Source organism: Rhinoderma darwinii, chromosome 12 (genome assembly GCF_050947455.1).
Source record: "Rhinoderma darwinii isolate aRhiDar2 chromosome 12, aRhiDar2.hap1, whole genome shotgun sequence".
NCBI classification, from domain to species: domain Eukaryota; kingdom Metazoa; phylum Chordata; class Amphibia; order Anura; family Rhinodermatidae; genus Rhinoderma; species Rhinoderma darwinii.
In genome coordinates this window covers 11757714-11770153 of record NC_134698.1, presented here as the reverse complement: position 1 = coordinate 11770153, position 12440 = coordinate 11757714, and the positions used below count along the sequence as shown (strand labels likewise).

The window sequence follows — 12440 nt, the reverse complement described above, 5'->3', positions numbered from 1 at the left end:
GTGAGCTAACATTTTATCATCCACTGAGTAATAGTACTTATGTTTTAGGAACCCATGTGTCAATGTACTAGTGTCAACATGCTGGTGTTTTCAGCCCCAAGTGCCAGAGTCCCAGGGATGCAGAAATCCAACCATCGACAGACTCGTGGCTTTTTCCAATGGAATAGAGTACAACACTAAACTTTAGTTCTGAATAACTTAGATGATAGCATTGACTAGCTGTAGAATAAAAAAAATCCATATCCCACTAGTTACAGGTTAAACATTTGGTTGGTTATTTTGCCAAATAGAGAGAAAGGAAAGGAAATAGAAGCTAAACATGAAATTAAATAAGTAATTATATTCTCTTCTCAGCCTAAAAAAGCAATGGAGGAAGAAAGAGCAATTAGATTGGCTGGTAGCATCAAGAAGCTATAAGAAAGTCCTTGTGCCTCCCTTCCCATCAGCACTGCAGTTTGTGGTTGTGCAGATTATGAACCTGTTTAGGATGTAAGGATAGGGAAAGTGGCATCATGACTGGCAACATTTGTCTGGAAGGAATAAAACGGTTTTTTTTGAGGTTGTAAGGCTGGATTGTGACACTTTAGACTCATGGAGATGGTGGTCCAAAGACCACTGAATACTAGACATGAGCCAGGTATCAGGGGTTGTCTGCCAGTCTGCGGACATACAGATATAGCTATCTTTATCTTGACTTTTAACGCATTAAATACAGAGTGGCAAGAATCTTTAACTTGACTATCTCAATGGCTTTTGTTGTGTGAGATCAGGCTGCATCAAGTTATCAGATTCAAGATAAACTTGGCTACATCTGTAGACCAAATTATCATAAAGATTGGTCAAGCTAGTCAACAGGAAACGGAAGATCTTACTGATGTTTGATGCAGCTGGGCACAAGTGGCCATGGTAAGTGGACAACCAAGGCAGACAGACTTAGCTCCGTAGCCTGGGTCAAGTGTGCCCCGTTCTGTGAGTGTTGGACAGGCTCCCTAGTTTTAACTTTTTGTGCTAAATAAAGTGTGGCCTTCTTAGCAAAGAATATTCACCATGATAGGTTTGAGTTTTCTTAGGACTCGGGAGATTTAACATAGGTACACCTCATGTGTGATAGCCAACAATGGCTTGTCCAAAAAACGTAGATTCCATTCACAGGCCACATAAATAAAAGACATGAACTTGATTGTCTTTTTTTACGCTTTTCAGAGCAAAAATTACAAATGAGGATAAGATCCCGACTCTGATCCTTAAAGACACGGATCAGAACTATTTGAAAAATGTTGCCCCGAAGATTGCAGTCGACATATGTTCTTACTTTAGTGAACCAAATAATTTACAGATTATAACAGTTCTAAGGTAGACAAGTCCACAAACTTTCTTCTGGTTCCACTACTGAAACCATCAGGACAAAATAAGTCCAAAAATATAAAAATTTCCGTTTTTATTTTACAATTTTTAACGCCAATAGAAACGGCACCCAGATTTGCTAAAACCAATATTTTCGTCTTTTCTAAACTTCAGTATTTCATCAGTTATCCAAAAAGTAGTAGAAACATTGACCTTCAAAACAGCCCCAACCCATAAAATGGGAATTGCTTGAGATGCAGTACTGGCCCATTCTTCAAGAACACAACACTCAATTATTTTGAGACCTGAAAAAAAAGTAGATATGTATGTTGCATCCGATCCTCTAGAATGTTCCATAAAGGTTTACTGATATTTGGTTATGTATACTATTATGTTCTATGACCAACTGAAACTTTAAATTCTTGAACATAAATGTGACTATTGATACACTGTATTCATTCCCGCAAATCATCTTGTTGCAGGCAATCTGATAGTAAATCATTCTCACCAAAAGCATTGCTAACTGGTTAGTATGATGAGAGTAATCCATAACTTAAAGAGTACCTGTCACTAGGTCATATAAGTGGCAATGGTTAATTGACCTGAATTTCTTACCAGTCTGAGATCCAATGAGGAGCTTGGTCACTTTAGGTTATCTGCTGATCTTAGAGACATTATGAGAAACATATGGAAATGGAAATACACAATGTGACATCTGTAGAAGGTTTCATCCTTTTGGGTATCACTGATGCACCAGATCTTCAGATCTTCCTCTTCATGATTTTTCTCATGTTTTATCTGTTCAATTTATCAGGAAATCTCAGCATTGTTCTCCTCATTATTATTGACAAGTCCCTTTACAAACCAATGTATTTCTTTTTGGGTAATCTTTCATTCCTGGACATCTTCTTCTCAACTACCACTGTACCCAAGATGTTATCTGGCTTACTTATAGGTGACAAGAGGATATCCTTCTATGGGTGTATAGCGCAACTTCACATTTTTCACTTTTTGGGGTGTACAGAAGCCCTTCTTCTGACTTCAATGTCTTATGACAGATACATTGCTATATGTAACCCTCTGAGATATCATGTCCTTATGGGTAGAACGTCTTGCATTCAGTTGGCTTCCAGCTCATGGCTCATTGGATTTCTATATTCACTATTGCAGACAATAATAACTTTCAGGTTGCCTTATTGTAACAGAAAGCAAGTTACACATTTTTATTGTGACATAAAACCTGTTATAAGACTGGCCTGTGCAAATACCCAAAAAAGTGAACGTCTAGTGTTGAGTAACTTCGCTCTTTTGGCTGTCAGTACATTTCCATTGATCATTGTTTCATACATGTACATTGGAAGTCATCTTCTGAACATTCGATCTAGTCAAGAAAGATGGAAAGCCTTCTTCACATGCAGTTCTCACATCACCGTTGTTTTTTTGTATTTTGGAACAGCACTGTGTATGTACCTGGGTCCAACCACAGAAAACTCATTAGAACAAGACAGGATGAGTGCCATATTGGTCACAGTTATCACTCCAGCATTAAATCCTCTTATTTATACACTGAGAAACAAAGAAGTAAAGAATTCTCTTCAAAGGTTATTGAATCCCGAAAAAAAACATTGTTCAAAAATAAATTAAACCTCAAAATTTAATATCCAAAAGAACCCATGTGATCAGCTGAAAGGGGCCAGGGTGAAGTTTTTACCCCACTTAGTGTAAATATCTAAAGGGCAAATGACTACGTTTTAATAAACAATTAGGGCCTCAGAAATAAGGCTACCCTCCTGAAATAAGGATTTGTTCTTTGTTTCTTTTTTTTTGTTAGTAAATAACTAATAAAAATAGATGTTTCTATAATGTTTGTGAATAATTTATGAATATGGGCCACTCTTTCCCATTGAAACCAAACATGGAATAGGTAACATAACTAAAAGTTACTTAAAGAAGCACTCCCACAAAATATTTTATTCTCTGGCCCATTAGAGAGGCACTTTATGTAAATTGTGGTGAAGATAATTTTCTTACCGGTGGCTGTATTTGTGAATTATACACTCCCTTCTGGTCCTCAGCTGTGTCATGTGACCAGCTAAAGGACTCTACATGGACACAGCATCTCATGTGTGGACAGGAAGTCAGTTTCTCTATTGTTTCATGTGTGGACAGGAAGTCAGTTTCTCTATTCATTACTATTACAGCCTCGATGTGAGTCTTGTAGGAATGAATCGATAAACTGACTTCCTGTCCACACATGAAACAATAGAGAAACTGACTTCTTGTCCAGACATGAAACAATAGAGAAACTGACTTCCTGTCCGCACATGAAACAATAGAGAAACTGACTTCCTGTCCACACATGAAACAATAGAGAAACTGACTTCCTGTCCACACATGGGACGCTGTGGCAGTTGGAGAGTCCTATTGCTGGTCACATGACACAGCTGAGGACCAGAAGGGAGTGGATTGCTCACAAATACAGCCACTGGTAAGAAGATTACCTTCACCACAATTTGCATAATGTGCCTTTCCAACGGGCCAGAGAATAAAAAAACAATTTGTGGAAGTGTTTCTTTAAAGGAACAGTGTCATCACAAATTATTTTTTCATATGTTAAAGATGTTAGTGCTTTATTAAAAACGTTTATATTTATTTGTGTGTTTGTGTTTTACTTTTTCTTATTTTTACACTTTTTCTTCCCTATGGGGGCTGCCATTTTTTGTTCCATTTCTGTATGTGTCGATTAACGACACATACAGACATGGAATACGGCAGCCACAGTCCCATAGGGACTGCGAACGGCTCCCGTCCCATCCACTTCTGTGTACGCCGTCTGTGTGGGAACTGCGCATGCGCCGCTCCCACACAGTCCAATTTGAAATTGGCGCCGTCCGGCGCCATTTTCCTGTGGACCGGAAGTCGCGGCCGGACAGTAAGATTACTACTTCCGGTCGCGGCTTCCGGACTTGTGCACTTGGACCAGCAGCAGCAGACGGAGCGGACTGGCCGGAGGGAGCCGCGGCGGCAGGAGCAGGTAAGAGATTTCAATGTATGTTCGTGTTTGTGTACGTTTACTACTGTATGTAAACCTACTACACTGTGTGTTAGCTCAAAAAATGGCGACACACAGTGTAGGAGGATAGACCGTTCAAACCCCTCGTTTATCCCGGCACTAGCCAGGATAAAGGAGGGGGGATGCTGAGAGCTCACTAGAGCGAGGGCTTTTTACCCAATTTTGCAATGCTGCAATTTTGGGAATAGCTCCATCTAGTGACCAGCAATGGGAAATATTATAAATTAGAATCTAATTTATAATATTTCCTGACTCGTGAAAAAAAGAAAAAAAATTTGAACAATGTTTAATCACCTACACACTAAATGTTTAATTAAAAAAAAAAACATGTTTTTCTGGCAACACATTCCCTTTAAGGAAGAAAATAAAAGCCACATGACCTGCCTGAAGTCGTTGTTTGCACTGGTGAAAAATGTCCAATGGGACAAATGGAAACGGGTTGTCTAATTGAGACAACCCCTTTAACAAAAGTTAGGGAAGGTAGAGTGAGTATAGATAGATAGATAGATAGATAGATAGATAGATAGATAGATAGATAGATAGATAGATAGATAGATAGATAGATAGATGATAGATAGATAGATAGATAGATAGATAGATAGATAGATAGATAGATGGATGGATGGATGGATGGATGGATGGATGGATGGATGGATGGATGGATGGATGGATGGATGGATGGATGGATAGATAGATAGATAGATAGATAGATAGATAGATAGATAGATAGATAGATAGATAGATAGATAGATAGAGAAAACGCCTTATTAAAAGGAACCTATCAATGAAAAAAAATAGCCTCATGTTTGAATAAAGTTCTCTCTTAAAAATAATTGCCCACTGATCATTCACAATAGGCTAACAACTCCTGTCAGTTTTCAGCTTATGCTGTGTAAACAAAGGGCAGGGTCAGCAGTCATCTCATTATTAGTAGAGGGCAGAATTACAAAGGTAGCACTTTTTTATATAAAAGCTGTGACAGCTCTGCATCTCTCCCATCCTCTTCCTCCATGTACAGTAACTATTGCACATGACACAGAGCATGCCCACAACACTCCCCTACATATCGATTCTCTTACTTACTCTGGATTTGTTATGTCCAAATACTTTAAAGAAAATCTCCAGACCTGCTTTTTAAAGTTCACTTTAAGATGGCAACCCCCATAATCATGCAGACAGTATAATTAAATAATATATAATCAGAAAATAAAGCCATATAGTGGATAAATATATTAATTAGTTACAAATTAAATTTGTTTGCTAAGGATATTTTTTTAAAGTGGTTTTCCAATATCAGAAAATTATTGAGAGATATCAAAAGAATATTAAGACTGAAGCCAACACTGATCCTGGTTCAAACCACTTTGACTCCGATTGGAAGAGGTCCAGACATTTGCTTAGTATGTAGAACCCATCCTTCACTGTCACTAGTGTAACCTTTGATATGTCCTGGGGCCTCCACCACATTGGGGACCTGGGTTGCCTCTTCCAAACACCCTCCTGGATGGCTATTTTGTGATTCCACAGATGGCTATTCTCCTGGATGGCTATTCTGTGAGAAGAGGTAGAGAGATAGCCAGACGTGTGGCTACCTCGATTAAAGTCTAGGTAAGTAGCTGGTGAAAAGGTCCATACCATACATGGCCACCCACCTACAGTATATATGGATGAATTAGATGGTCAGGTGGGGTTTGGGTGCCAGAGGTGGAATTAGACAGATTACATATTTTGCCTGGTGTTTTCACCAAGCTTAATCTGGTCTTGTTCATGTCAGACAATTATGAATTTGGAAAGCCCTTTAACCCCTTAATGACCGCCAATACGTGTTTTCATGGCGATCATTAAGGATACTTATGCCACAGATCCGCCTTTTTATCGGCGCTAGGACATAAGCCCGGCATGGGTATGCCGTGTCGACTAGAACGGGTGTCGGTTTATCTAAAGACAGCCAGGCTCCTAATCTAAATGGTTTCAGATTGAGGGTGCTCCCACTTTCACCCTATCGGCACCCTCGCTACATGATCGCGAGGTACCGATGGTTTTTATGGCAGCCGCGGTCCTGCCAAAGGCATCATACACTGACAGCATAATACTCTGAAATATAGAAGTGTTGTAGTGTATTGTAAAAGCGATCAAATGATCACATAATAGAGTTCCCAAGTGGGACAAAAAAAAAAAAAAGTGTTTAATAAAGTTTATAATAAATAAATAAATAAAAAAAGGAAAAAAATGAAAGACCCACTTTTTCCTCTTACAAAATGCTTTATTATGAGAAAAAAAACAAAAGAAAAAATACACATAATTGATATTGTCATGTATGTAACAACTCAAATTATAAAGCGTTCACATTATTTAACCGACATGGTAAACGCAGTAAAAAATACAATAAAAAACAATGCCAGAATTGCTGTTTCTTGTTCATCGTACAAAAATTTTTATGAAAAGCGATCAAAAAGTTGTATGTACCCCAAAATGGTACCAATAAAAACGAAAAATGGTCCCGCAAAAAAAAAGCCCCCACACAGCTACATCGGCGGAAAAATAAAAATGTTATGGCTAATAGAATATGGCGACACAAAAACAAATACTAAAGAAAAAATGTTTTTTATTGTGTTAAAGTGGTAAAACATAAAAAAAAAACTATATTCATTTGGTATCACAGTAATCATAACGACCCGCGGAATAAAGTTATTATGTTATTTATACCACACGTTAATCATCATCAATTTAAGACGAAAAAAGAGAATGGAAACATTTCCGTTTCTTTTATTACCCCCCAAAAAATTTATAAAAGTTAGTCAATTAATTTTATGTAACCCCAAATGGTGCCATTAAAAAATACAGCTTATCCCACACAAAAAAGCCCTCACACGGCTATGGCTTTAGTAATGTGATGATCAAAAAAACTAAAAATCGAAGCCCCAAATAGGCTGGTCACTAATGGGGTAAAAATTGCATTTAGAATAAAGTCACATCTTTTGCAGAGGCTCTCCACTGTGGCTCCTAGGGAGTGTTCCTTAGGCTCCATGCAAAATCGCCCGTAATTACGGACCGTAATTATGGGCCCCTTCATTTCTATGGCCAACGGACACCTTCCCATATTTTTACGGGAAGTTGTCCGTGCTGTAGAAACTTGCCGAAACAAATAGGACATATCCTATTTTTTTATTTTACGCATCGCGCTCCCATACTTAATAATGGGAGCACCGCCCGTAGATACGGGTGGCTGTCCGAGACCAACCGTGGTCGTAATTACGGGTCATAATTACAGGAACGGTCGTGTGCATGGAGCCTTAGTTAGTGTATTTTCTTCGAGCGAATGCAACAATGTATCATAATATTTCCATTAACCATCACCGATAAATGAAACAATATCTGTTGCATTGATATTTTTCTTATAATGGCCCCAGTGTTGTTTCCTCTGTATAAAATATGTAAAATATTCTCATTATTTCAATTAACCCTATTTGTGGCTGACTATTTTTGCAACATAATTGCTTTAGGGACCTTGCGATGTACTAATTAATTCTCAGATGATTTGTACACGTTCTATAAAATGATTAGGAATCTTCTGATACATTTGGAGGAATAACATCTTGTGATGTGAAGTCCAGGCTATTTTAGAGAAATACTCGTACTTCTTAATTAACCATTTTGGAAATTCCCTTTTCTCAAGTATGTAACCTTTTGGGGCTGTTTTTGTTTTTCCGTATTTTTTTTTTATTTTTTTTTATGGAAGTTAAAGAAAATGTAAAAGGATTAATTACTATCAATAAAATATATGATCAATTACAGATATTTACCCAACAGGACACATCAGTACTATTACTCAACTTGGCTTGCCCAAAAATGAAATGCTTCGTAAGTACATATTGGAAGGGTTATTATTGTTTCTCCTCTTGTTGTCTGGTTTAACTAGTGTAAACTTTTTTAACCAATCATATACTAGCTTAATAGACTGGTTCAGGGGTGATCGAACATGTCCATAAGTTGCAGAAACAAAGTTTTATGTTGTTCTTTTTAAGAACCCAGGTCATAAAACCACCAATTAATGGGTTCCTACTGTAGTGCTTTTGTGTACATACTAAAAAAGTGTCAATTGTAATTATTCCACTGATTTAAAGGCTATGTAAACCCTTTAATATATTTTTTTTTACATTTATTCAATCAATATGTCTTGTGATATTAAAAACTTTTTAATTGACTTTTATTGAAAAATGTTTTTACTTTTTACGATGCAGCTTCTATGTATCCGGTATACATTCTCTCTCAGCCGATTCCGTCAGTTCAACTGAACTGACGGCTCGGCTGAGACTGGGTCCTGTGTGTCTCTGATACACAGGACCCACTTAACATCTAAGTTGATCAATTTGATTTAATTTAAAAAAATAAAAAACATTCAAAGGTCATAGCCTATTAGTGTGCTCGCATTTTAGTAGATTATTTTAGAACCCCAAGTGTATTAATGTTGTTATTTTGAATCACAAATGTTAGCATGCTAGTGTTTGGAGACCGAGTTTCTAATGTTCAAATATGAACGTGCTTGAGGCTGTTTTCAAAGGAATAGGGTGCATCAAAACATAATTCCCTAATAACAGATTCTAGGACTTTAAGGTCATAGATTCTGAATGACCTACATATGCTTAATTCAGTGAAAGAGTTTAAAATGGGCCTGGTCGCCTCTGAAAGTAATAATACAGTATTAGAACTTATAGGTACAAGATTTCTGGAGATGGGTCATTGATCCAGAGATTTATTCTGATTGCCGTTTTGGGAGTCGGAAAGGATTTTTTCCCTAAAAGGAGGAAAATTGGCTTCTGCCTCATGGGGGTTTTTGCCTTCCTATGGATAAACACTGCAGAACAGGCTGAACTGCATGGCCTTATATCTTTTTTTCAACCTTACATACTATGTTACTATATTACGTGATGGCATTAACTATCCATACAAGAAGACTCATAAATCCTTTTCCTATTAGTAAGGCCTCATTCACACGACAGGGTCCGAGTGTCGGCCGGGAAAATCGGCCGTTTTTGGCCGATTTTCCCGGCCGGTTTGCATCCGTTCCGATTCCGTTCCGGGCCGTGTTGCCGTTTTTACCGGCCGATATGGACCCGATTTGCATCCGGTTTTTTCCCTGACCGTTTTTTAATTGGATGAATTTTTTGCACTTTACTTATTTTTTTATTATTATGGTCTGTCCCTCAAAGGTCAAAAAATACCTTTTTGGAACTTTTAATATTTTTTTTCTTTCTTTTACACCAGGCTTTTCCCCTGTAACTGGGGCTGCACAGCAGCCCCAGTTACAGGGGAAATCAGCCCACTCACAGTGACGATTGTCACTAATAGGGCTGTGCTGGGTCTAGTAAGTCCAAGCAGCAGTCTGTCACTAACGGCACCCGGCGATCATGTGACCAGTCACATGATCACCGGGAGGAATAGAGACAGCGCCGCTGCTGCTGTCTCTATTCCTGTACACAGCGTTCATTGAGCGCTGTGTAAAAAGACATCGGAGAAGACAGAAGCAGCGAAAGCTGCTTCTATCCTCTCCTCAGGGTCCCCGGCAGTCTCTGACAGCCGGAGACCCGACATTCAGCTGCCCGATCGCGCGGGCAGCAAGTTAAAACCCGAGCCGTAAAAAGTCTATGGCTCGGGTTTTAAGGACCCTGACCGCTTGCCGTAAAAACACAGCCAGCGGTCGGGAACCATAACAAGCAGGGGAAGGGAGCCAGCGCAGTGCTCCCTTCCACCTGCTGTACACCCCGGCCCTGCCACACAGTATCTCCAGCGTAGTCATTCGTCCGAATGGCATCAACTCCTACTCCTCACATGCACTCTGTGCTGTGAGGAGGAGGAGAGAGTGCACGAGCGACGGTAGACCCAGCCATCACTCGGGACACATTCCGGTGATGGCCGTGTATTACCCGGCTCCATAGACTTCTACGGGAGCCGGGCAGCCGGGCGAAAATAGGGCATGTCCCATTTTTTGACGGCCGGTTTTCCCGGCCCGTCAAAAAATCGGTCCTGTGAATAGCCCCATTAGGGGTCTATTATTCCTATTATTCCTAATGCAGCCGGGTGCCGGACGATTTATGAACGGCCGGCACCCGGCCGGGAAACCCTGTCGTGTGAATCCCGCCTTACAGTTTATCTGTTCTTTTGATTTTGTTTGTTTTGTTGGTTTATTTGTTGTTGTTTTTTGTTTTATTTGGAAATTTGATGTTTTTTTTATTTGTTTGTTCGTCATTGCACAAGAACAAAGTGAATTCATTATATTGTACTGCCCAATGTGACATTTTTCATATAAATTATTTTATGATGAAAACACATCCTTTTTCATTATCTCTCACCAGGTATTATCTGATACCTGATTTGATAGCCAGTACCAGATTGCAACATTAGTATTAAATCCAGTATCCAATAAGGTAGAAGCATTTTACTTAAAAAAAATATATCTTCCAACTTTTAAGTGTTGAACTGTGTAAAATGCAATATTGATGGACCCTCCAGTCCTTTAATAATCCATTCCTCGAGAACAAAGTTCTTCATTCTTTTGATGCAAGAAGTAGGTTGAAATGTCTGTTGTGACTGTTCTAGATAACATTCCATAAATTCTAGAACATACATAAATGTAAAAGACAATTAAACATATATTGTATAATCCTCACCAAGAACATTGATAACTGGTTAATATCAGAATATTCTATTCTATTCAATCTATTGCAAAATGTTTCCACTTGAGGTCAATGTTTGAGATGTCATATCGATAGAGCTTATTCGGTGATCTTCAAGACGTAACGAGAGATATCTGGAAATGGAAATACACAATGTGACATCTGTAGAAGGTTTCATCCTTTTGGGTATCACTGATGTCCCAGAGCTCCAGATCTTCCTCTTCATGATTTTTCTCATGTTTTATCTGTTCAATTTATCAGGAAATCTCAGCATTGTTCTCCTCATTATTATTAACAAGTCTCTTTACAAACCAATGTATTTCTTTTTGGGTAATCTTTCATTCCTGGACATGTTCTACTCAACTACCACGGTACCCAAGATGTTATCTGGTTTACTTATAGGTGACAAAAGGATATCCTTCTTTGGGTGTATAGCCCAACTCCACGTCTTTCAATTTTTGGGGAGCACCGAGGCCCTTCTTCTGACTTCAATGTCTTATGATAGATACGTTGCTATATGTAACCCTCTGAGATATCATGTCCTTATGGGTAGAACGTCTTGCATTCAGTTGGCTTCCAGCTCATGGCTCATTGGATTTCTATATTCACTATTGCAGACAATTATAACTTTCAGGTTGCCTTATTGTAACAGAAAGCAAGTTACACATTTCTATTGTGACATGAAACCTGTTATAAGACTGGCCTGTGCAAATACCAAGAAAAGTGAACTGCTAATGACCGTTAATTTTGCTCTGGTGGCTGTCAGTACATTTCCATGTATCATTGTGTCCTATATAAACATTGGAAGTCATCTTCTGAACATTCAATCTAGTCAAGATAGATGGAAAGCCTTCTCCACTTGCAGTTCTCACATCACCGTTGTTTTTTTGTATTTTGGAACAGCATTGTTTATGTACCTGGGTCCAACCACAGAAAACTCATTAAACCAAGACAGAATGAGTGCCATATTGGTCACAGTTATTACTCCAGCATTAAATCCTCTCATTTATACACTGAGAAACAAAGAAGTAAAGAATTCTCTTCAAAGGTTATTGGTTCAAAAACACCATTGTAAAAAATTCTATTAAAACTGAATGTATAATATCCAAGAGGACCCATGTGATTAGCTGAAAGAGATGGAGTAAAGTTTTCATTTTCATACGTTTATTAAAAAGTTAAATGAATGGCTAAGAAAAGCCGTTTACTTCAAGAAACAAGGATGTGTTCACCCTTTGCTTAATAAAATTGATGTTTAAAAAATGTTTGTTAAACATATTGAATGTTAGCCATAGTTCACCACCATAGCCAAATTACATTTTGTGTATATATATATATATATATATATATTA

General features: G+C 38.3%; 2 protein-coding genes across 2 annotated transcripts; both read left to right on the top strand.

Annotated features, from left to right (window-relative positions):
- Nucleotides 1-2037: 2037 nt before the first annotated feature.
- Nucleotides 2038-3556, top strand: LOC142665074 (olfactory receptor 12D1-like). Its single transcript, XM_075844617.1, has 2 exons — nucleotides 2038-2945; nucleotides 3514-3556. Exons 1-2 carry the CDS (start codon nucleotides 2038-2040, stop codon nucleotides 3554-3556), a joined length of 951 nt encoding a protein of 316 aa, XP_075700732.1.
- Nucleotides 3557-11231: 7675 nt separating this feature from the next.
- On the top strand, nucleotides 11232-12179 carry LOC142665073 (olfactory receptor 5V1-like). Its single transcript, XM_075844615.1, has one exon. The coding sequence runs from the start codon at nucleotides 11232-11234 to the stop codon at nucleotides 12177-12179; it is 948 nt and encodes a 315-aa protein (XP_075700730.1).
- The last annotated feature ends 261 nt before the right edge of the window (nucleotides 12180-12440 follow it).